Source organism: Nerophis lumbriciformis, linkage group LG30 (genome assembly GCF_033978685.3).
Source record: "Nerophis lumbriciformis linkage group LG30, RoL_Nlum_v2.1, whole genome shotgun sequence".
Classification (NCBI taxonomy): domain Eukaryota; kingdom Metazoa; phylum Chordata; class Actinopteri; order Syngnathiformes; family Syngnathidae; genus Nerophis; species Nerophis lumbriciformis.
The window spans coordinates 24,388,447-24,415,086 of NC_084577.2; the positions used below are offsets into that span (position 1 = coordinate 24,388,447).

The window sequence follows — 26,640 nt, forward strand, 5'->3', positions numbered from 1 at the left end:
AAACAAACAGAAGAAGTCTGAAGCTAAAGTCATTGAGACGTTTTTTAAGCGCAAGAATTACGACTAAAGTGGTGACGCTATATTTTCATTTGCACTGTAATTTATTTAAGAAAAATATTCATTCTTAAATTACTTGATTTATATCAGACAAACAGAAGAAGTCTGAAGCTAAAGTCATAGAAAAGTTTCTTAAGGGCAAAAATTATGACTAAAATGGTGAAGCTTTATTTTCATTTGCACTGTAATTCATTTAAGAAAAATATTCATTCTTAAATTAGTTTATTTATATCAAACAAACAGAAGAAGTCTGAAGCTAAAGTCATAGAAAAGTTTCTTAAGGGCAAAAATGATGACTAAAATGGTGAAGCTTTATTTTCATTTGCACTGTAATTCATTTAAGAAAAATATCCATTTTTAAATTAGTTTATTTATATTAAACAAACAGAAGAAGTCTGAAGCTAAAGTCAGAGAAAAGTTTCTTAAGGGCAAAAATTATGACCAAAGTGGTGAAGCTTTATTTTCATTTGCTCTGTAATTTATTTAAGAAAAATATTCATTCTTAAATTAGTTTATTTATATCAAACAAACAGAAGAAGTCTGAAGCTAAAGTCATAGAAAAGTTTCTTAAGGGCAAAAATTATGACCAAAGTGGTGAAGCTTTATTTTCATTTGCTCTGTATTTTATTTAAGAAAAATATTCATTCTTAAATTAGTTTATTTATATCAAACAAACAGAAGAAGTCTGAAGCTAAAGTCATAGAAAAGTTTCTTAAGGGCAAAAATTATGACCAAAGTGGTGAAGCTTTATTTTCATTTGCTCTGTAATTTATTTAAGAAAAATATTCATTCTTAAATTAGTTTATTTATATCAAACAAACAGAAGAAGTCTGAAGCTAAAGTCATTGAGAAGTTTTTTTTAAGCGCAAGAATTACGACTAAAGTGGTGACGCTATATTTTCATTTGCTCTGTCATTTATTTAAGAAAAATATTCATTCTTAAATGACTTGATTTATATCAAACAAACAGAAGAAGTCTGAAGCTAAAGTCATAGAAAAGTTTCTTCAGGGCAAAAATTATGACTAAAACGGTGAAGCTTTATTTTCATTTGCACTGTAATTCATTTAAGAAAAATATCCATTCTTAAATTAGTTTATTTATATCAAACAAACAGAAGAAGTCTGAAGCTAAAGTCATAGAAAAGTTTCTTAAGGGCAAAAATTATGACCAAAGTGGTGAAGCTTTATTTTCATTTGCACTGTAATTTATTTAAGAAATATATCCATTCTTAAATTAGTTTATTTATATCAAACAAACAGAAGAAGTCTGAAGCTAAAGTCATTGAGAAGTTTTTTTAAGCGCAAGAATTACGACTAAAGTGGTGACGCTATATTTTCATTTGCTCTGTAATTTATTTCAGAAAAATATTCATTCTTAAATTAGTTTATTTATATCAAACAAACAGAAGAAGTCTGAAGCTAAAGTCATAGAAAAGTTTTTTAAGCGCAAGAATTACGACTAAAGTGGTGACGCTATATTTTCATTTGCAATTTAATTTATTAGCAGTTTCGTTAACAAACAATTATTATTATTTATTGTGAATTTAATTGAAGACTTCGCCGACATTGACCTACTTGCCTTCCTCTTCTCGTCTTCCCTAGTCGTCGGGTACCAGCGTGGTGGTGGACATCTCGGTGATGGGTGAGGCCCACGGTTTGATATCAGACCTGCTGGCGGACCCCTCGCTGCCTCCCAACACCTGCAGCTCTCTAAAGGCTGTCAGCAGCCTCCTCAGCACCCAGATTAGCCTCCAGCCGCTCCACCGGCCCCACATGACGCCCGTCACGCACACCTGCTGCGACTCGGAGGACGGGCCCGATAAGGCGGAGAGACTGGCCATTCCGAAGGTGGGTGTTTTATCTTCAGTGGAACAAAGCACTAAATTAAGTCATGATTTAATATTGCATCCAGGAGGAGAGTGTTTGTGAAGTGCACGGCGGTAGGCTAACTCAGTGTTTTTCAACCACTGTGCCGTGAGATACAGTCTGGTGTGCCGTGGGACATTATCTAATTCAAAAAATATTTTTTGCAAATCAGTAATTAAAAGGTGAGTGCCCCTAAGAAAAGGCATTGAAGCTTAGGGAAGGCTATGCAGAACAAAACTAAAACTGAACTGGCTACAAAGTAAACAAAAACAGAATGCTGGACGACAGCAAAGACTTACTGACGAGCAAAGACGGCGTCCACAATGTCAATCCGAACGTGACAATCGACAATGTCCCCACGAAGAAGGATAAAAATGGCTAAAACAAAGCAGATGCGGGAAATATCGCTCAAAGGAAGACATTAAACTGCTACAGGAAAATACCGAAAAAAGAGAAAAAGCCACCAAAATAGGAGCACAAGACAAGAACTAAAACACTACACACAGGAAAACAGAAAACAACTCCAAATAAGTCAGGGCGTGATGTGACAGGTGGTGACAGTACACCTACTTTGAGACAAGAGCTATATTGATGCATGCTTGGTTTTGGTTTGAATTCATATCCAACAATTGCGACAACAACTTTTTACCGTCAACAGAGTTTCGTTTTTGAATGATTTTTGCTGGTGGTGTGCCACTGGATTTTTTCAACACCTTGGCTCAAAAAAGGTTGAAAAACACTGGGCTAACTGACAGACGGCTAGCAGCTAACTGTGTCTCCATACACAGTGTGGAGCCGCTCTACTAAGTTAATCATCTTCACCTCCATTACGGCCAATAAACTACATTTCACTGGAGGTAGGGTTGTACGGTATACTAATAAAACACTGCGATACTAAATAATTAAAAAATTGTACTATACTGCTTCTGAAAAATACCGGTACTTGGAGTTAGAAAAGGGAGAATGGACGCATTTTGGCTCAAAATTTAAGGGTAAGGTTGAAGCTATAAACATTGAAGCTGTATTTTCATTTGCGCTATAATTTTTAACCCAGGAAAGTCCCATTGAGATTAAGAATTCTGTTTTGTCGCGTGTGACGTCACGTCCGGTTTCAGATGGAACACGTAAACAATCGAGCAGTACTAATGTTGTGTAGTGTTGTATCATTTTTAGGTAAAAAAAACAAAACAAAAAAATTCAAACATAGCTTGATGCTAATTTACACTGGAGTTTCCATAGATGGGCTACTATTAGCATTAGCGATTTTACATGGCGATTTCAACACCTCCAAATTTATTAGTAAAAACTAAAACTAAGATGCACGTTACGATCAAACAACTGGTGTGTCACTGGTAAAATACTTTTGTAGGGCGAAACATAACACACTCAGCTTCATGGAAAAAGCTACTTCCTTGTTGACAACATAGTTTATACCAGGCATGGGCAAATATTTTGACTCGGGGGGCCAAATTTAGAGAAAAAAATGTGTCTGGGGGCCGGTATATCTATCTATCTATCTATCTATCTATGCACAAGCCACAACGACATCCTCACATATATATATTATATATATATATATATACATGTATATATATATATATATATGTCTTAATAAGGTTATCCAAAAAATAGTGCTCGATACCGTAGTAGAGCGCAATATATGTATGTGTGGGAAAAAAATCACAAGACTACTTCATCTCTTACAGGCCTGTTTCATGAGGGGTTCCCTCAATCATCAGGAGATTTTAATGGAAGCATTCACATACCATGGTTTATATAGGGCACAGAGTGGGTAGGTACAGGCTGGCGTAGGGGCGTGGTGATTGGCTCATGTGTTACCTAGGAGGTGTTTCCGTCTGTGGCGGCATGCTGATACAATTTCGCTGCGCTTGTTGAGGGATGACAGGTCTGGACGGTATATAATAAACAGTTTCTCTTTTAAGCATAGGTTGCATCTTTTACTACCACTATTGTAAGGTGTGCTGGATGCAAGAATTTGCCATGTTATTGAATATTCAACATTATTGTCTTTGAGGTCCCAAATGTGTTTGCTGAGTTCTGTGGTATTCCGCAGGTTTTGGTTCCTGAAAGAAGCCTTGTGATTGTTCCATCTGGTTTTAAACTCTCCCTCGGTTAATCCTACATATGTGTCGGATGTGTTAATGTCCTTGCGTGTTACCTTAGATTGGTAAACAACTGATGTTTGTAAGGAGATGAAGTAGTCTTGTGATTTTTTTCCCACACATACATATATATATATATATACATATATATATATATATATATATATATATATATATATATATATATATATATATATATATATATATATATATATACCGGCCCCCAGACACATTTTTTATATATATACACATATGTATTCATATATATACACACACACACACACACATATATATATATATATATATATATATATATATATATATATATATATATATATATATATATATATATGTAAGCTGTGAAAATCTGCTGTACAATATGTGTGCTTGGGTCCTATTTTTAGGAACACTAATACAAAACCTCACAATAATGTCTGATTGAATGCTAAAAACGTTATGACAGACCGCCTTAAAAAACGGAATGGAATTTTAAATTTTTTTGTACTGAATGAGACACCCAGAATGTACATGAAAATAAAGAATGTGGGATTTACAATATTAACTATCAACGATAAAACACTGAATATTGACAACATATGAACGTCACACCACCCACCTCCATCGACATATTTTACAATCAAGCGAAACGCAACAAAAATGCAACAAACACAGCGAAATATGAACGCGAAGGGTTAAAAAAACCCCACCTACAATCGGATATATCTGATATATCACTAAGTTATAGAACTTTGTTGTAAAAATCTCTTTCCTCGTCTGTCCCTGACACCCGAATTTCAAGCTGGCCGCTCTGGAAACGTTCTGTGGAAACGCTCCCCACCCACACTGCTTGGTGCCTCGTCTGAGCTGCTGTGATGTACATCACAATAGTAACTAATTAGATCACCATAGTAACTAATTAGATTACCATAGTAACTAGTATATCATGCAAAAGCGCAGATTCCAACCATTGAAATACTTTGTATAGTTCAAGACGTACGCTAATTTGAAAACATCACTACACATCATAATAGCAGCTACACTTTCCATTTAAAAAAACTTAAAAAAATATTTGGGAATGTCCGACGGGCCAGATTAAAAAGCATAACGGGCCGCATGTGGCCCCCGGGCCTTAATTTGCCTAGGTCTGGCTTACACAGTGCTGCCATCTAATGTCTTGGAAGTGCAACTGCATTGTAAGGTGGAATAATTATAATAATAATAATGTTTTTTAAATGTTACATTATAAAATGTAATTTTATTATGGAACAATTAACATTTATTCATACACACTTACGTTAAGTACCGAAAATTGGTACCGTATCGTGAACGGTACCCATCCCAAACATCAGAACTTTGATGGAGGGACCCAGGAAGGACAATAACCGTTTAAAAATATATATTTATGTTTTTTCTTGCAGTGTACGTTCAATATGCATGCGTCAACCCTGTGCTGGCGTAATGTAATGCTGCGCACGCCTCTGGAGGGCTTTTTAATGTTTTACAAGGCCCCTGTTTCCAAATGTGTGCGCTCGCTTTAGAGAAAGGAAATAAAGCGTGTGATGCGGGCCGAAAATGACCCATGCCAAGAAAGCAGCTTTAACAGCGCCTGAGTGCACGCCGATGTGGAGCGCCTTCCTGCTCGCTGAGGGGGATGAAGTTGATATTAAATGTGCTAGCAACGACTCACAGGGGAGGCAGTGTTGTTAGCGTCATTGTGTTTTCTTTGTTGGTTTTCTAATACCGTAATTACCGTATTTTACGGACTATAGAGCGCACCGGTATATAAGCCGCACTCACTAAATTTAAAAAAACATTTTTTTTTCATATTTAAAATAATCTACAGACATGTATGTTATGAAATGAGTTTTTTTACACAGAAATATAAAAACATTTTTTATTTACATACCTTAATTGTTTCCAAAAGGCAGTAAAACGGCTGATCAAACAAAACGGAAGTCATCGTCATGGACCCGCGAGCTAAGGAAGCTAGCTCTCCAGTCAGTGAATTTAAAAAAGTGAAACAATACAAAAAGAATGCCATTATAAGTTAATAATTCTAACACGGACACATGTTAACGTGTTAGCATATCAGCTAATGCTAGCGACGCTCGCTTGTTTACATTACGCTGGCACGTACAAATATGCATGAAAACACTCCGACAGACGTCACACATGGGACGGTTTAGTAAGTAAGAATTGTTTTAGTTGTATTGTAAAACTTACAAACGTCGCTTGGAGTGATGAATGAAGAATCATTTCGAGCAGAAACGCTATGGACGGTTATACTTCCGGTTCAAGGCAAGAAAGAGGAAGCGCATTTTTCACCCCTCAGACTCCTCCAAAAGATGGCGGCATAGCACAAACTAACACACCTTTTCGGTGTAATTGCCTGTTTTTTTTTGTTTTTTAAACTACTTGTATTATTGCTAGCATCGAAGAAACATCCACAAATAATCCGCACCGTTTTATAAGCGTAGGAAAAAAGTGGCTCCTCTCGAATGTATGTATGTGTGTATATATATATATATATATATATATATATATATATACATATATATATATATATATGTATATATATATATATACATATATATATATATATATATATATATATATATATATATATACACATACATACATAAATATATATATATATATATATATATATATATAAATATATATACATATATATATATATATATATATATATATTTATATGTATGTGTGTGTATATGTGTGCACGTTCGGTCAGGAAACAACACAATGGCTATTTCATCCCTACAAACCTGTTTTCGCAGGTTTCCCTGCTCTTCAGGGGATTTTATTGTATCGTATTTAATTATGAGATCCCCTGAAGAGCAGGAAAACTGCGAAACAGGCTTGTAGGGATGAAATAGCCTCTGTGTTTTTTCCTGACCTAACGTACACACACATATATACACACACGCACATACAAATATATTATTATTGTATTGTATTTAATTATAAAATCCCCTGAAGAGCAGGGAAACCTGCAAAACAGGCTTGTAAGGATGAAATAGCCTCTGTGTTTTTTCCTGACCTAAAGTATATATGTGTGTATATATATATATATATATACACATTATATATACATATATACACATTATATATACATATACATATACATATACATATATATATATATATATATATATATATGTATGTATGTACTGTATGTGTATGTGTATATGTATATATATATGTATATACATATGTGCCAATCTGATATTGGTATCCGATATCGATCCAGTATCGGATGATATCGTCTTGCATCCAAAATGTCCGATACAAGCCATCCTGCAGCACGTTAACTTGGACAGTCAGTCAACATCTCAATACTGTAAATGTAATAAAAGTATGTTTGGTTCGTGCTGATATCATATTGGATGGCAGTATCAGCCAACACCAAAGGCTTATTGTATTCCAAGTTAAAAGCAAAATGTCCTCCAATCAGCAAACCCTCGGTTACTGCACAGTCAGCAGGAGGAGGAGGAGGAGGAGGAGGAGGAGGAGGAGGCGTACGTGCATAAAGATGAAATAAAGACGCATCAATAATTGATTCATGGCGCCCATAGATCCACGCCTTCATCTTTTTCTTTCATTGGCAGCGTCTGAGGCGGAGTCTTCCCCCGGGATTGCTGCGGAGAATCTCGTCCACGTGGACCACCACCACCTCGGCCACCGGACTGCCCGCCATCGAGCCCGGACCCGTACGGAGGGACCGCTCCGCCAGCATCAAGTACACCACAGACGGGTAAAGGCGACGTCACGGTCGCGGTAATAGTCCTGCTCACCTCACCGCTGTCCTGCACGCTGCAGGGAATCATGGAGGAACTCCGTCATGACCACCATCTGCAAGAGCCGCTCCATGTCCGCCTCCTGCGCCGCCTCCATCACCCTCAACCACTTCTGCAGCAAACCGCTGGGAAGACCAGGTGGGGGATTACATTTTTAATTAATGACACTCTGTAGATTGTTGGGTAAATACAAACCCCAAAACCAGTGAAGTTGGCACGTTGTGTAAATGGTAAATAAAACCAGAATACAATGATTTGCAAATCCTTCTCAACTTATATTCAAAAAAGTTGGCACAGGGGCATTTTTACCACTGTGTTACATGGCCTTTCCTTTTAACAACACTCTGTTAACGTTTGGGAACTGAGGAGACACATTTTTGAAGCTTTTCAGGTGGAGTTCTTCCCCATTCTTGCTTGATGTACAGCTTAAGTTGTTCAACAGTCTCCGTTGTGGTATTTTAGGCTTCATAATGCGCCACACATTTTCAACGGGAGACAGGTCTGGACTACAGGCAGGCCAGCCAAGTACCCGCACTCTTTTACTATGAAGCCACGCTGTTGTAACATGTGGCTTGGCATTGTCTTGCTGAAATAAGCAGGGGCGTCCATGAAAAAGACGTTGCTTGGATGGCAACATATGTTGCTCCAAAACATGTATGTACCTTTCAGCATTAATGGTGCCTTCACAGATGTGTAAGTAAGATGTCACGTTCAAACACTGAGGACATCTATTAAACAAGACAAAAGGCAAGGAATCAAACAGAGACAGAATTCAATTTGGACTCAATATTGAGGAAAGACATGGCCACTGCACTCTCTGTACAGTCCTGCACCACGCTCTGACAAATAAGGTTTTCGTCTCCTCTTTTATTTCAGATGTTCAATGTTCACGCACCAACACATGTCACAGCAGGAATGGGGAGTATGTAAAACAGTCATTGTTTTCGGTCGCTTTGAAGACCAAGAAGTGGGATTTCTCGGGCTTGGGCTCTTCCTGGATCCAGCTGGGGCAGGTGTTGGAGGACAATGGATAACCCCTCCCGTCTCCTGACCACAGGGACTTCAAGAGGGCAGCGGGTCGTAAATAGCGTTGACCTCGGTCACCAAACAGTTGGAAGAGAGTTTGTGAAATACTTCAGAGAGAGTTCGTTTAACACTTCAAAGAGAGTTCCTCTGGAAGTTGAGCAGATCCTGCCATCTGTTCGTGTTGAAATCACAGTGGCGTTTCACGAGCCTTCTTCCTCTTGTTAGGCCTCGAAAGACAGCATTCATAATACAACGTTTCTTTTGTGATAACTTACAAACAATTATTCCAACATTACCCATGTCTTGGGCACTAATACACCCCCATACCATCACACATGCTGGCTTTTCAATGTGCGCCTAGAACAGTCTGGATGGTTCTTTTCCTCTTTGGTCCGGAGGAGACGACGTCCACAGTTTCCAAAAACAATTTGAAATGTGGACTCGTCAGACCACAGAACACTTTTACACTTTACATCAGTCCATCTTCGATGAGCTCGGGCCCAACGAAGCCAGCGGAGTTTCTGGGTGTTGTTGATAAATGGCTTTGGCTTTGCATAGTAGAGTTTTTAAACTTGCACTTACAGATGTAGCGACCAACTGTAGTTACTGACAGTGGTTTTCTGAAGTGTCCCTGAGCCCATGTGGTGATATCCTTTACACACTGATATCGTTTTTTTTGATGCAGTACCGCTTGAGGGACCCAAGGTCACGGGCATGCTGCTTACGTGCAGTGATTTCTCCATATTCTCTGAACCTTTTGATGTAATTACCGACCGTAGATGGTGAAATCCCTAAATTCCTTGCAATAGCTGGTTGAGAAATGTTGTTCTTAAACTGTTGGACAATTTGCTCACGCATTTGTTCACAAAGTGGTGACCCTCGCCCCGTCCTTGTTTGTGAATGACTGAGCATTTCATGGGAGCTGCTTTTATACCCAATCATGGCACCCACCTGTTCCCAAATAGTCCGTTCACCTGTGGGATGTTCCAAATAAGTGTTTTGATGAGCATTCCTCAACTTTCTCAGTCTTTTTTGCCACTTGTGCCAGCTTTTTTGAAACATGTTGCAGGCATCAAATTCCAAATGAGCTAATATTTGCACAAAATAACAACGTTTACCAGTTCAAACATTAGGTATCTTGTCTTTGCAGTCTATTCAATTGAATATAAGTTGAAAAGGATTTGCAAATTCTGTTTTTATTTACGGTTTATACAACGTGCCAACTTCACTGGTTTTGGGGTTTGTACACTAAATCGGTGGTGTCCAAACTTTAACCACCAAGGGCAAAGTACGCAGGGGGCCATTTTCATACATTTCTATGAAAAATAAAAGCTAAAAATAGATTTGATATCAATTTAAAGACAAAACTTTGTGTCAGCTTTGTCTTTTAATTTTCTCCTGAAGTAGGATTATTAGTAATAAATTAAATATTTTCATTTGAGACACTTGTGATTTTGTCATGTCTGTGTAATCATGTTTTGTTTTAAGTCATGTTTTGTTTAGTTTCTGGCTTTTCACTCCCTTGTCTTGTTTGCATGATTACCCATTAGTTTCACCTGTTCCACGTTTGGACTCATTGTGCATTCTTGTTTGTCACCATAGCAACCATTAGTTTTCACCTGTCACGTCACGCACCTGTTTCACGTTTTGAGTCACGCACCTGCTTTCACTAATCATGTCCATAGTATTTAAGTTCATTCATTTTCTGTTGTTCGTCCTGACGACATCCCCGCATCATACCCCTGACTTCCCGCATTCATACTCTGTCTACCTCTGCGCACTTCATGCCTTGTCCAAGTAAGTTTTTTTCTATTAATGCCACAGTTAGTGTTTTTTTGTTTAATTGTTCACAGTTTTTTGCCCACGTGCAAGTCTTTTTGTTTCGTTAGTCAAGTTTGTACTTCCGCCTTGAGCGCGCTTTTTGTTCTTTTGTTAGTGTAAAATAAATAATGTCTTCACCTTCACGCCATGTCTGGTCCAAATGTTCATTTGCACCACGGGAGAACAAACCACGCCATAGTCCAAGTCGTGACAGATTTAGGACTATATAAATAAACATTGATTGATTGATTTATTACTAATAATCCTACTTTGCGGAAATGTGTTCTGGAACCAATTAGCGACAATAAATGGGGGACGAGTGTACTTGCAAGCTTTATAATTATTGATATCGTAAGTGTTCCGATGCTTTTGTCCGTATAGTCCCAAATCTCCCGTCTCTCCTCCAGGCTTCGTCCCCTCCAGCATATCCCCGCTGGGCTCGCCGTGCCCGTCCCCTCCCGCCCAGGGCACGCCAGCCTCCAGCCCCACCGTCAAGACGTGCTCGGTGCAGCTTCCTGAGCTGGTGGGGGTGACGCCGGCGGAGCAGACCCCGGGCTGTGACGTCTCCAAGAGCCGCCACCGAGCCTTAACTCACAGCCAGAGCGCGCCCGGCTCCACCACTCCTCACTGGCGGCCTCCGTCGCTCTGCAGCAGGTTTGATGCATTGCTCATGAGCACATCAGTAGCTCATGCACAGAGTGATCATCTAGACCGGGAGACTGTATCCAGGGAATTATTTCCTGAGTTTGTAAACGATAACAAAAACGACAAATAAAATATTTGAAAATATCGATCTAAAGATATATACAAACCCCGTTTCCATATGAGTTGGGAAATTGTGTTAGATGTAAATATAAACGGAATACAATGATTTGCAAATCATTTTCAACCCATATCCAATTGAATGCTCTACAAAGACAAGATATTGGATGTTCAAACTCATACTTTTTTTTTTTTTTTGCAAATAATAATTAACTTCGAATTTCATGGCTGCAACACGTGCCAAAGTAGTTGGGAAAGGGCATGTTCACCACTGTGTTACATGGCCTTTCCTTTTAACAACACTCAGTAAACGTTTGGGAACTGAGGAGACACATTTTTTAAGCTTCTCAGGTGGAATTCTTTCCCATTCTTGCTTGATGTACAGCTTAAGTTGTTCAACAGTCCGGGGGTCTCCGTTGTGGTATTTTAGGCTTCATAATGCGCCACACATTTTCAATGAGAGACAGGTCTGGACTGCAGGCAGGCCAGTCTAGTACCCACACTCTTTTACTATGAAGCCACGTTGATGTAACACGTGGCTTGGCATTGTCTTGCTGAAATAAGCAGGGGCGTCCATGGTAACGTTGCTTGGATGGCAACATATGTTGCTCCAAAACCTGTATGTACCTTTCAGCATTAATGGCGCCTTCACAGATGTGTAAGTTACCCATGTCTTGGGCACTAATACACCCCCATACCATCACAGATGCTGGTTTTTCAACTTTGCGCCTAGAACAATCCGGATGGTTCTTTTCCTCTTTGGTCCGGAGTACACGACGTCCACAGTTTCCAAAAACAATTTGAAATGTGGACTCGTTAGACCACAGAACACTTTTCCACTTTGTATCAGTCCATCTTAGATGAGCTCAGGCCCAGCAAAGCCGACGGCGTTTCTGGGTGTTGTTGATAAACGGTTTTCGCCTTGCATAGGAGAGTTTTAACTTGCACTTACAGATGTAGCGACCAACTGTAGTTACTGACAGTGGGTTTCTGAAGTGTTCCTGAGCCCATGTGGTGATATCCTTTACACACTGATGTCGCTTGTTGATGCAGTACAGCCTGAGAGATCGAAGGTCACGGGCTTAGCTGCTTACGTGCAGTGATTTCTCCAGATTCTCTGAACCCTTTGATGATATTACGGACCGTAGATGGTGAAATCCCTAAATTCCTTGCAATAGCTGGTTGAGAAAGGTTTTTCTTAAACTGTTCAACAATTTGCTCACGCATTTGTTGACAAAGTGGTGACCCTCACCCCATCCTTGTTTGTGAATGACTGAGCATTTCATGGAATCTACTTTTATACCCAATCATGGCACCCACCTGTTCCCAATTTGCCTGTTCACCTGTGGGATGTTCCAAATAAGTGTTTGATGAGCATTCCTCAACTTTATCAGTATTTATTGCCACCTTTCCCAACTTCTTTGTCACGTGTTGCTGGCATCAAATTCTAAAGTTAATGATTATTTGCGGAAAAAAAAAAAAGTTTATCAGTTTGAACATCAAATATGTTGTCTTTGTAGCATATTCAACTGAATATGGGTTGAAAATGATTTGCAAATCATTGTATTCCATTTATATTTACATCCAACACAATTTCCCTACTCATATGGAAACGGGGTTTGTACTTATACTGATACTATCCTTGGCATGGAGACCCCGCTCATTCCCAATGCAGTTGCACTTTCTAAACAGTAGATGGCGGTACTCTGTCGTCTAACTAGGAAGTAGCTTTTTCCAGGAAGCCCAATAGTTTTTATTTTCCTCACTTTATTTCACTAACGGTATAATACAGACATTTAACATTTCAAATAATATCCATGTATTTTACACACAAACACAAGGAAAGAAGACAAAAAACTAAATAAACAAATATTTGCGAGGGATAACACTTGAAAAATAAAATAAAAAGCAAATAAAATGGTCAGGCTATACATTATTTAATTTTTCATTGATGGTGCTACGTTTCGCCCCACAAAGTGTTTATACTCTAAGCCAGGGGTGTACAAACTTTGTTTCCTTTATGTATGCGTATATATATGTATATATACATATATGTATGTATGTGTGTGTATATATATGTATATATGTATGTATGCTTATATATGTATATATACATATATGTATGTATGTGTTTATATAAGTGTATGTATATTTGTATATATGTTTACATATGTTTGTATATATATACTGTATATATATACATGTGTATGTATATGTGTATATATGTATATATGTTAACTTAATATGTATATATGTACGTATATACATGTATGTATGTATATAGATTTTCACAGCTTACATATATATGTGTATATATATATATATATATATATGCATATATATATATTATGTATATATGTATGTATGTATATGTGTGTGTGTATATATATGTATACATATGTGTGTGTATATATATACATATTCATATCTACATATATATATATATATATGTATATGTATATATATATGTATGTGTATATGTATGTATGTGTATATGTATGTATATATGTATATGTATATATATATATATATATATATATATATATATATACATATACGTATATGTATATGTATATATATATATATATATATATATATATATATATATATATATATATATATATATATATATATATATATATATATATATAGATATGCCGGCCCCGAGACACTTTTTTTTCTCTAGTGATTGTTTACGTGAGCCAGTGTTTAGTCTGCAACTGTGCAACAAAGGTGTAAACATAAAAATTTATAAATATATAAAACATTATAATTAATTATTTAATTGGGAAAAAAAATTAAAATATAAAAAACAAAATAAAGATATAAATAAAAATAAAAATAAAATAATAATAAAATAAAAAATATGGCACTGTTTTTATTGTATGCGAATTGATACAACGAAATTCGGTTGCTGTCTGTATTGGAACCGAATTCGGATCGATAATATTGGCTCATTTAAAGGCACAGGCCTTCTTCATATTGCGTAATACTGTTTGACACGTGGCAAGTTGGTTGAGAAGCAATCGCGTCGTCTGAGTTGCCTAAAACAAACATGATAAAACGACATGGACAAGGTTGTGAAGCTGTTATATAATGTGGTGAAACACAACAGTTACTCTTGGTGAAGATGAAAGGCACGAACACACTGTAAATGAGGAAATGACTCACTTGTTGTATCTGCATTGGAAGGACAGGAAATGAGTCAGTAATCATAAACTGATCTGAGTGGAATAACATGCATCCTCTCAATGGAGTCTCTGCTCTTTCCTCTCATCAGCTGCGGCAGGCCCTTCAACCACCGACTCAACCATGGCGTGGAATCTATTGTCAAGATGGAGAGAATACCCCGTCCAGGTACGAACCACAGACATTCCAAGGCCCTGCTTTTTACAAACCCCAAAACCAGTGAAGTTGGCACGTTGTGTAAATACTAAATAAACCTATATCTAATTGAATAGACTGCAAAGACAAGATACTTAATGTTCGAACTGGAAAACTGAAATTTTTTGCAAATATTAGCTCATTTGGAATTTGATGCCTGCAACATGTTTCAAAAAAGCTGGCACAAGTGGCAAAAAAGACCGAGAAAGTTGAAGAACGCTCATGAAACACTTATTTGGAACATCCCACAGGTGAACAGGCTAATTGGGAACAGGCGGGTGCCATGATTCAGTTTAAAAGCAGCTTCCATGAAATGCTCAGTCATTCACAAACTAGGACGGGGCGAGGGTCACCACTTTGTCAACAAATGCGTGAGCAAATTGTCCAACAGTTTAAGAACGACATTTCTCAACCAGCTATTGCAAGGAATTTAGGGATTTCACCATCTACGGTCCGTAATATCATCAAATGGTTTCAGAGAATCTGGAGAAATCACTGCACGTAAGCCATGATATTACGGACAGGCGGTACTGCATCAAAAAAAACGACATCAGTGTGTAAAGGATATCACCACATGGGCTCAGGAACACTTCAGAAAACCACTGTCAGTAACTACAGTTGGTCGCTACATCTGTAAGTGCAAGTTAAATCTCTAATATGCAAAGCCAAAGCCATTTATCAACAACACCCAGAAACTCCACCGGCTTCGTTGGGCCCGAGTTTATCTAAGATGGACTGATGTAAAGTGTAAAAGTGTTCTGTGGTCTGACGAGTCCACATTTCAAATTGTTTTTGGAAACTGTGGACGTTGTGTCCTCCGGAACAAAAAAAGAACGATCCGGATTGTTATAGGCGCAAAGTGGGGGTGTATTAGTGCCCAAGGCATGAATAACTTACACATCTGTGAAGGCACCATTAATGCTGAAAGGTACATACAAGTTTTGGAGTAACATTGTTGCCATCCAAGCAATGTCTTTTTCATGGACGCCCCTGCTTATTTCAGCAAGAGAATGCCAAGCCACGTGTTACAACAAGCGTGGCTTCACAGTAAAAGAGTGCGGGTACTAGACTGGCCTGCCCGTAGTCCAGACCTGTCTCCCATTGAAAATGTGTGGCGCATTATGAAGCCTAAAATACCACAACGGAGACCCCCGGACTGTTGAACAACTTAAGCTGTACATCAAGCCAGAATGGGAAATAAATCTGTCAGGTTCAAACACTGATGACATCTATTAAACAGACAAGAAGCAAGGAATTAAACAGAGACAGAATTACATTTAGCTCATTGAGGAGAAACGTTTCTGACGAAAGATTGTACGCCTCCTCTTTTATTTGGACTTTCCCTGATTACATGGCAACAGCTTTTTTTAAAGGGAGGGGGGTCGTAAACAGCCGCTGCCTTTGGTCACAAGGCAGTTCAAAGAAAAGGTGCCTGGAGGGGGGTCAGGTCCTGCTTCCTCTCCGCTTTGTAGATCTCGGGTCAAGACAACTTTTTTGCAATGTGTTGCTGCCATTAAATTCTAAGTTAATGATTATTTGCAACAACAAAAACAATATGTTTACCAGTTGGAACATTAAATATCTTGTCTTTGCAGTCTATTCAATTGAATATAAGTTGAGAAGGATTTGCAAATCATTGTATTCTGTTTTTATTTACCATTTACACAACGTGCCAACTTCACTGGTTTTGGGTTTTGTAAAAAGTAACATTAACATATTTTTTAAGTACCAAGTTATATGACTCTGAAGTATACGACTGTAAAACTGGCTAAAAAAAAAAAAGTTAGCATGCTAATGTTACGTGCTAACATTATACGTCCACCGCAGATGAGCGTGCGATCATCTCATCGGACTACGACAGCACGTACGACAGCACCTACGAGACCAACCACAGTGACAGCAGCGACTTTGCACAGAACGAGGAAGAGGCGGACGCCGGCAAGAAGCCGTCCGAGGCGAGGGAAGGTTGCAGGGAGTACGTGGCCGAGGGCATCGTCCTGCACCCCCTCCTGCCATCGCCCGAGGTCAGCAGACTGCTTTTCTTTTCAATTCAGTTCAAACTTTATTGTCATGATGCATGCGGTCACGTCCAGCAGGCGGCTGTGGCTGCAGGGGTGTCCAAACTTTTTGACTGGGGGCCGCATTGGGCTTCAAAAATTTGGCCGACTGCATATAAAGTAACCATATATATATATATATATATATATATATATACATACAGTGTTGGCGTTAAGGCACTTTTTGTGCATTGAAATCAGAAAGGACTCTTGGACGCGGGTTTTTTATTAATTTTTTACCGCCCAGTTTCCTTGTTTTTTGTTATTTTATCGATTATCGCTTTCCGCCTGTGTTTTGTTTAGTTTATATTTGCCGGGTCAAATTTCCGTCCCAGGTTTATTGCATTTTTATTGGTCGTAAATTTAGATTTTTTTTGTTTATTTTTTACCGCCTATTTTTTTTTTTTTTAATTTATTTTTTACCGCCCTGTTTGCTTGTTTTTTGTTATCTTATCGATTATCGCTTTCCGCCTGTGTTTTGTTTAGTTTATATTTGCCAGATCAAATTTAATTTCTGTCTCCGTTTATTGCCTTTTTATTGGTCGTAAATTTTGATTTTTTGTTTATTTTTTACCGTCCATTTTTTGTTTTGTTATTTATTTTTTTACCGCCCAGTTTGCTTGTTTTTTGTTATTTTATTGATTATCGCTTTCCGCCTGTGTTTTGTTTAGTTTATATTTGCCGGGACAAATTTCCGTCCCCGTTTATTGCGTTTTTATTGGTCGTAAATTTAGATTTTTTTGTTTATCTTTTACCGCCCATTTTTGTTTTTTTAATTAATTTTTTACCGCCCAGTTTGCTTGTTTTTTGCTATTTTATCGATTATCGCTTGCCGCCTGTGTTTTGTTTAGTTTATATTTGCCGGGTCAAATTTCCGTCCCTGTTTATTGCGTTTTTATTGGTCGTAAATTTTGATTTTGTTTTTTTGTTTTTTTGTTTATTTTTTACTGCCCATTTTTTGTTTTTTTATTTATTTTTTACCACCCAGTTTGCTTGTTTTTTGTTATTTTATCGATCATCGCTTTCCGCCTGTGTTTTGTTTGGTCTGTATTTGCCGGGTCAAACTTCCGCCCCCGTTTATTGCTTTTTTATTGGTCGTAAATTTAGATTTTTTTGTTTTTTTGTTTATTTTTTACTGCCCATTTTTTGTTTTTTATTTATTTTTTACCGCCCAGTCTGCTTGTTTTTGTTATTTTATCGATTATCGCGTTCCGCCTGTGTTTTGTTTGGTCTGTATTTGCCGGGTCAAACTTCCACCCCTGTTTATTGCGTTTTTATTGGTCGTAAATTAAGATTTTTTTATTTATTTTTTACCGCCCATTTTTCGTTTTTTTATTTATTTTTTACCGCCCAGTTTGCTTGCTTTTTGTTATTTTATCGATTATCGCTTTCCGCCTGTGTTTAGTTTAGTTTATATTTGCCGGGTCAAATTTCCGTCCCCGTTTATTGCATTTTTATTGGTCGTAAATTTAGATTTTTTTGTTTTTTTGTTTATTTTTTACTGCCCTTTTTTTTTTTTTACCCGCCAATTTGCTTGTTTTTTGTTATTTTATTGATTATCGCTCTCCGCCTGTGTTTTGTTTAGTTTATATTTGCCGGGTCAAATTTCCGTCCCCGTTCATTGCATTTTTATTGGTCGTAAATTTTGATTTTTTGGTTTTTGTTTATTTTTTACCGCCTAATTTTTGTTTTTTTATTTATTTTTTTACCACCCAGTTTGCTTGTTTTTTTGTTATTTTATCGATCATCGCTTTCCGCCTGTGTTTTGTTTAGTTTATATTTTGCCGGGTCAAATTTCCATCCCCGTTTATTGCGTTTTTATTGGTCGTAAATGTAGATTTTTTTTGTTTATCTTTTACCGCCCATTTTTGTTTTTTTAATTTATTTTTTACCGCCCAGTTTGCTTGTTTTTTGTTATTTTATCGATTATCGCTTTCCGCCTGTGTTTTGTTTAGTTTATATTTGCCGGGTCAAATTTCCGTCCCCGTTTATTGCGTTTTTATTGGTCGTAAATTTAGATTTTTTTGTTTATTTTTTACTGCCCATTTTTTGTTTTTTTATTTATTGTTTACCGCCCAGTTTGCTTGTTTTTGTTATTTTATCGATTATTGCGTTCTGCCTGTGTTTAGTTTAGTTTATATTTGCCGGGTCAAACTTCCGCCCCTGTTTATTGCGTTTTTATTGGTCTAAAATTTAGATTTTTTTTTTATTTTTTACCGCCCATTTTTCGTTTTTTTATTTATTTTTTACCGCCAAGTTTGCTTGTTTTTTGTTATTTTATCAATTATCGCTTTCCGCCTGTGTTTTGTTTAGTTTATATTTGCCGGGTCAAATTTCCGTCCCTGTTTATTGCATTTTTATTGGTCGTGAATTTAGATTTTTTTGTTTTTTTGTTTATTTTTCACTGCCCATTTTTTGTTTTTTTATTTGTTTTTTACCGGCCAGTTTGCTTGTTTTTTGTTATTTTAGTGATTATCGCTCTCCGCCTGTGTTTTGTTTAGTTTATATTTGCCGGGTCAAATTTCCGTCCCCGTTTATTGCATTTTTATTGGTCGTAAATTTAGATTTTTTTGGTTTTTGTTTATTTTTTACCGCCTAATTTTTGTTTTTTTATTTATTTTTTTACCGCCCAGTTTGCTTGTTTTTTGTTATTTTATCGATTATCGCTTTCTGCCTGTGTTTTGTTTAGTTTATATTTGCCGGGTTAAATTTCCGTCCCCGTTTATTGCGTTTTTATTGGTCGTAAATTTAGATTTTTTTTTTGTTTATTTTTTACCGCCCATTTTTTGTTTTTTTATTTATTTTTTACCGCCCAGTTTGCTTGTTTTTTGTTATTTTATCGATCATCACTTTCCGCCTGTGTTTTGTTTAGTTTATATTTGCCAGGTCAAATTTAATGTCCGTCCCCATTTATTGCGTTTTTTTTGGTCGTAAATTTTGATTTTTTTTTGTTTATTTTTTACCGCCCATTTTTTGTTTTTTTTATTTATTTTTTACCGCCCAGTTTGCTTGTTTTTTGTTATTTTATCGATCATCGCTGTCCGCCTGTGTTTTGTTTAGTTTATATTTGCCAGGTCAAATTTAATGTCCGTCCCCATTTATTGCGTTTTTATTGGTCGTAAATTTTGATTTTTTGTTTATTTTTTACTGCCCATTTTTTGTTTTGTTATTTATTTTTTTACCGCCCAGTTTGCTTGTTTTTTGTTATTTTATCGATTATCGCTTTCCGCCTGTGTTTTGTTTAGTTTATATTTGCCGGGTCAAATTTCCTTCCCCGTTTATTGCGTTTTTATTGGTCGTAAATTTGGATTTTTTTGTTTATTTTTTACCGCCCTTTTTTTTTTTTTTTTTTTTTAACGCCCAGTTTGCTTGTTTTTTGTTATTTTATCGATTATTGCTTTCCGCCTGTGTTTAGTTTAGTTTATATTTGCCCGGTCAAATTTCCGTCCCCGTTTATTGCGTTTTTTATTGGTCGTAAATTTTGATTTTTTTTTTGTTTATTTTTTACCGCCCATTTTTTGTTTTTTTAATTTATTTTTTACCGCCCAGTTTGCTTGTTTTTTGTTATTTTCGGGGCCATAGATCATTCATTCATGTTGCGATATAGATTTTAGGCCAAATCATTCATCCATTAAATTATCAAAATAAAAAAAATGTTCAACAAAAAAATTTATATATTATTTTTTTGGCCCAAGTTGAGAAAACGTGAACATGTTAAAAATATACATATATAATGTTTTGTAATATGAAGTGTATCGCTGGTGTCATGTTGTCCCCCCACCCACAGGACAAGCTCATGTTGGCTCCGGAGCCCCTGCTGATGGATCCTCTCATGAGTCAACTCGACATTTGGAATTTTCCCATTTTCAGTTTAGTGGAGAAGACTCACGGCAAGACAGGCTGCATCCTCAGCCAGGTGAGTACTGAACCTTCATTTTATTTTACGGACCAATCGTCATAAGTGAGAAGTTGTTGGCTCAAAGCTGAGGTCTCTGTGTGTGATGACCTTCCAGGTGTCCTACAAGCTCTTCGAAGATTCGGGCCTGTTTGAGACCTTCAAGATTCCTTTGGCAGAGTTCATGAACTACTTTCACGCTTTGGAGAACGGATACAGAGACATCCCCTGTGAGTGGATACCGCCAGCATTGTTTTCATTCCTTTTGCATTAAAGCGGGGGTCCCCAAACTACGGCCCGCGGGTAATAATAATAATAATAATAATACATTTTATTTGTAAAAGCACTTTACATTGAGCAAACAACCTAAAAAAAAAATAGAACAGTCTAATAGCTAGAACTAGCACACATATATCTAAAAAAAGGCTTTTTTAAAAAGAAGGGTTTTTAAGCCTTTTTTAAAAGCGTTCACAGTCTGTGGTGCCCTCAGGTGGTCAGGGAGAGCGTTCCACAGACTGGGAGCGGCGGAGAAGAAAGCCCGGTCTCCCATTGTTTGGAGCAGTCCCAAGTTTAAAAAAAAACGTGTTTTTTTAAATGTTTTTTAGGGGTGGGGGGGATGTCGAAATCATTGGGGGAACATAAAATAGACCCAGAGTGTAGAGTTTGTAAACATCAGTGGACATATTACTTTTTTTTGTTCAGTGTAAGGAAAAAGCCATTTTTATATATATATATATATATATATATATATATATATATATATATATATATATATATATATATATATATATATTAGAGATGCGCGGTTTGCGGGCACAACCGCGAAGTCCGCGGATTATCCGCGGATCGGGCGGATGAAATTTTAAAAAATTAGATTTTATCCGCGGGTTGGGTCGGGTCGGGCGGTTGAAATAAAAAAAAATTAGATTTTAAATAGATTCAGGCGGGTGGCAGTTAAACCAATTCGGAAATATATATACATAGTTAAATGTTGTTACCCACATACGAAAAACGAGCAGGCACCTGCTGCATATGCCACAACAGAAGAAAAAAAAAAAAAGAGATGGACACTTTTACGGAGCGTAGAAGGGACGCCTCGCCGGGGTCCGGGACCGAGGCCACTTCCCCCGAGAGGGCCCCACCGGGAGCCGTAGCTGAGGCGATCCGCGAGAAGGGCCCGACGCACGTCCAGGGTCACCACCGCGCCCACCGTACCTACACCCCGCCTCGTCCGCCTTCGCCGCGGCCGGCGTCACGCGCAGCAGGTAAGCAGCTTACCTGCCCGCCACCCCCGTGGCCGGGGGCTCGTAACAGGGGTCACTCCGCGCGCTGTGCCCGCGCAGCTTACCTGCCCGCCACCCCTGTTGCCGGGGGCGCGTAACAGGGGTCACTCCGCGCGCAGTGCGCTCACGAAAGGGGTGGGGCTCACCCTGGTTGATATAGACAGCAGGACGGTGGCCATGGAAGTCGGAACCCGCTAAGGAGTGTGTAACAACCCACCTGCCGAATCAACTAGCCCTGAAAATGGATGGCGCTGGAGCGTCGGGCCCATACCCGGCCGTCGCCGGCAGCGAGACGCGCTTGGAGGTGCGCTCAGCGCGGCTCCCATATGATTGCGCACTGGTGTGCGTCTGGGTCGTGACAGCGTGGCACGCGAATGTCTGTGCTGCATTGGATCAGTCTTTTTTCTTTAACAGGCAAAAGCTTTATAACCTCACTAATGCCTTGCATCGTCTATATTAGATATATAACAACGGGCGGGTGCGGGCGGGTGCGGTTCTGATCAAATGTTACATCGGGTGGATGGCGGATGGTTGACGACTTTCTGATGCGGTTGCGGATGAAATAATTGCCTATCCACGCATCTCTAATATATATATATATATGTATATATATATATATATATAATCTGTCTCATTGCAGATGTATATATATATATATATATATATATATATATATATATATATATATATATATATAATCTGTCTCATTGCAGATTAAACAAATGGCCTTTTCCTTACACTGCGTCAAACCATTTGAGTGAACACCTGACTGATGATTGCTGGTGTCACTTCACAATGTTTTGATATCAACGAAACTGTATCCCATAATATCAACATATATTTGCTGTACAGGCAGGTTGATTGGCAACACTAAATGGTCCCTAGTGTGTGAATGTGAGTGTGAATGTTGTCTGTCTATCTGTGTTGGCCCTGCGATGAGGTGGCGACTTGTCCAGGGTGTACACCGCCTTCCGCCCGAATGCAGCTGAGATAGGCTCCAGCGCCCCCCGCGACCCCGAAGGGAATAAGCGGTAGAAAATGGATGGATGGATGTTGTACAGGCAGCTCTATAATACAATTAGCAGTGACTGTGAAGTACACATCATCATGCTTCTACTGCCCTCTGCTGGTCTTGTCAGATCACAACAGGATCCACGCCACTGATGTGCTGCACGCCGTCTGGTACCTCACAACGCAGCCCGTGCCCGGCCTGCCCCCGCCCCTGACTGAAAACGGCAAATACAACGGCGAGGAAACCTTCTTTTTTTTGTTGTCCCTTCCGTGTGTTACTCTTCCTCAAACTCCCGTCTTCCTCACTGTAGACTCGGCGAACGGCATGACCCCCGGTGCCGCCGCCTTTCTGTCATCTAAGATGAGCGCCGCGCCGGAGGAAGGCTACGGCTCCTTGTCCGCCCTCATCCCGGGCCTGGAGCTGATGGCGTTGTACGTGGCCGCCGCCATGCACGACTACGACCACCCGGGAAGAACCAACGCCTTTCTAGTAGCCACCAGTGCGCCGCAGGTAACAAAAAAAATGTGTATGAATTCATATCCACACAGGAAGCATCTTTCAATCTGTCAACAACATCGTTATTGGCCAATTCCTTCAATTTTGACTGAAGAAAAACGGAAAAATCGTACAATTCAAAAATGTATAGGCATCTCATTTTGCAACAAGATATTCCAAACATGTTTTTCTTACCAAAAAAATAAATATCCAAATCACTTCCGATACAATAACGATATGGATCCTAGATTACCCAGCCCCAGCTGGGTAATCTACTCAGCTGTCAGCTGGGCTTCGAAGCCTGGCCAAACACACTCCATTCCAACAGGAGGCCGCGCCGACCACGCCCCCCTCCACACACGTATTATTAGAAAAGGTTTGATCAAGTAAAATTACCGCGTTTCCTCGACTATAAAGTGCACCGTTATACAAACCACACCCAGTAAATTGGTCAATTCCTTCAATTTTGACTGAACAAAAAGGGAAAAGTCGTACAATTCAAAACTTTATAGGTATCTCATTTTGCAACAAGATATTCCAAACATGTTTTTGTTACCAAAAAATAAATATCTAAATCACTTTTGACACAATAACGATATAGATCCTTGATATTATCCGATACGAGCAGAAATCACGTTTTAAATGTTTCCTCGTGTGGGGGGGGGGGGGGGGGGGGGGTTCTCCTGGGGCCGATAGATCTTTTTGAGCTCAGTAGACGAGTCACGTGTGTTCGTCTTTCCTCTCTCTTGGTGATTAGATAATCAGCCCCAGCTGGGTAATCTACTCACCTGTCAGCTGGGCTTCGAAGCCGGGCCATACACACTCCATTCCCGCAGGAGGCCGCGCTGACCACGCCCCCCTCCACACACGTATTATTAGAAAAGGTTTGATCAAGTAAAATTACCGCGTTTCCTCGACTATAAAGTGCACCGTTATACAAACCACACCCAGTAAATTGGTCAATTCCTTTAATTTTGACTGAACAAAAAGGGAAAAGTCGTACAATTCAAAACTTTACATGTATCTCATTTTGCAACAAGATATTCCAAACATGTTTTTGTTACCAAAAAATAAATATCTAAATCACTTTTGACACAATAACGATATGGATCCTTGATATTATCCAATACGATGTCAGCAGAAATCACGTTGTAAAGGGCTCCTTGTGTGTGGGGGAGGGGGTTCTCCTGGGGCCGATAGATCTTCTTGAGCTCGGTAGACGAGTCACGTGTGTCCGTCTTTCCTCTCTCTTGGTGATTAGATAATCAGTCCCAGCTGGGTAATCTACTCAGCTGTCAGCTGGGCTTCGAAGCCGGGCCATACACACTGCATTCCCGCAGGAGGCCGCGCCGACCACGCCCCCCCTCCACACACGTATTATTAGAGAAGGTTTGATCAAGTAAAATTACCGCGTTTCCCGGACTATAGAGCGCACCGTTATACAAACCACACCCACTAAATTGGTCAATTCCTTCAATTTTGACTGAACAAAAAGGGAAAAAATCGTACAATTCAAAACTTTACAGGTATCTCATTTTGCAACAAGATATTCCAAACATGTTTTTGTTACCAAAAAATAAATATCCAAATCACTTTTGACACAATAACGATATGGATCCTTGATATTATCCGATACGATGTCAGCAGAAATCACGTATTATTAGAAAAGGTTTGATCAAGTAAAATTACCGCCTTTTCCGGACTATAGAGCGCACAGTTATATAAACCACACCCACTAAATTTTGGAAGAAAAAAAATATTTTCCATATATTAGCCGCAGATATATATGTTGTGTTTACACAGAAATATTCTGTAAATGTTTATTTACATACCTGTAACAAGGCAGTAAAACAGCTGATCAGACAAAACAGAAGTCATTGCCATGGACCCACTAGCTGCGGAAGCTAGCTCTCCAATCAAACTGCTAAGCTTCTGTCCCCTGCAGGCTCTTCTTTACAACGACCGCTCGGTCCTGGAAAACCACCACGCCGCTTCGGCGTGGAACCTCTTCATGTCCCGCCCGGAGTACAACTTCCTGGTCAACCTGGAGCATGTGGAGTTCAAGCGCTTCCGCTTCCTCGTCATCGAAGCCATCTTGGCCACCGACCTCAAAAAGCATTTTGACTTCCTGGCTGAGTTTAACGTCAAGGTAAACAAACATCCTCCATCTTTTATTGGAAAATATTCATAAATACGCCAATGGAACGTCATTTATGTATTGAGACGCACCCCCTAAGCAATATACTGTATGTATATATATATATATATATATATATATGAATATATATATGTATTTATATATGTATATATGTATATATATATGTGTCAATACTTGGACTTTGGCGTGGATTGATTTCCCGAGGTGCAAAGGATTTGGACCGGACACGGCGTGAAGGTGAATACATATTCAATTTTAACACTCAAAAAAGGAATAAACAAAAGGTGCGCACAAGGGCGGAAGTACAAAACTTGGCTATAAAAACAAAAACTCGCACAAAGGCAGAACTATGGACAAAAAAACAAAAGACACTAACTGTGGCATTAATCAACAAAACTTGTGTCAGGAGTGTGTCAAGAGTGCATGTGATGTCGACAGGCCGACCAACAGAAAATGAAAAGCTTAAATAATACAGACATGATTAACAACAGGTGCGTGAGTACAAATGAATCAGGTGTGTGACATGAGGACAGGTGAAAACTAATGGGTTGTCATGGAAACAAAACGGGGAGTGAAAAAACAGGAACTGACAAAATCCAAAAAAGCACATGGCCAAACAAAACATGATCACACAGACATGACAATATGTATATATGTATATATATATATATATTTTTTTTAATATATATATATATATATATATATATATATATATATATATATATATATATATATACATATACATATACATATACATATATAAATAAATGATAAATGGGTTGTACTTGTATAGCGCTTTTCTACCTTCAAGGTACTCAAAGTGCTTTGACACTACTTCCACATTTACCCATTCACACACACATTCACACACTGATGGAGGGAG

The 26,640-nt window shown here is 38.5% G+C and overlaps 1 protein-coding gene across 2 annotated transcripts in view; it reads left to right on the top strand.

The window, feature by feature from the left end:
• The window catches only part of LOC133572810 (cGMP-inhibited 3',5'-cyclic phosphodiesterase 3A-like), a 143,974-nt gene that overhangs the window by 86,045 nt on the left and 31,289 nt on the right, over positions 1-26,640 (top strand). Inside the window, exons 2-12 of one of the 2 annotated variants that reach the window (XM_061925837.2) lie at positions 1,660-1,905; positions 7,676-7,821; positions 7,887-8,002; positions 11,119-11,365; positions 14,754-14,830; positions 16,685-16,881; positions 20,702-20,830; positions 20,928-21,039; positions 23,232-23,339; positions 23,415-23,614; positions 25,545-25,748. In XM_061925837.2, coding sequence (XP_061781821.2) covers positions 1,660-1,905; positions 7,676-7,821; positions 7,887-8,002; positions 11,119-11,365; positions 14,754-14,830; positions 16,685-16,881; positions 20,702-20,830; positions 20,928-21,039; positions 23,232-23,339; positions 23,415-23,614; positions 25,545-25,748 — 1,782 coding nt within the window. Of the gene's footprint in view, positions 1-1,659; positions 1,906-7,675; positions 7,822-7,886; positions 8,003-11,118; positions 11,366-14,753; positions 14,831-16,684; positions 16,882-20,701; positions 20,831-20,927; positions 21,040-23,231; positions 23,615-25,544; positions 25,749-26,640 lie in introns of both variants that reach the window. The other variant, XM_072911970.1, reaches the window with a different exon arrangement.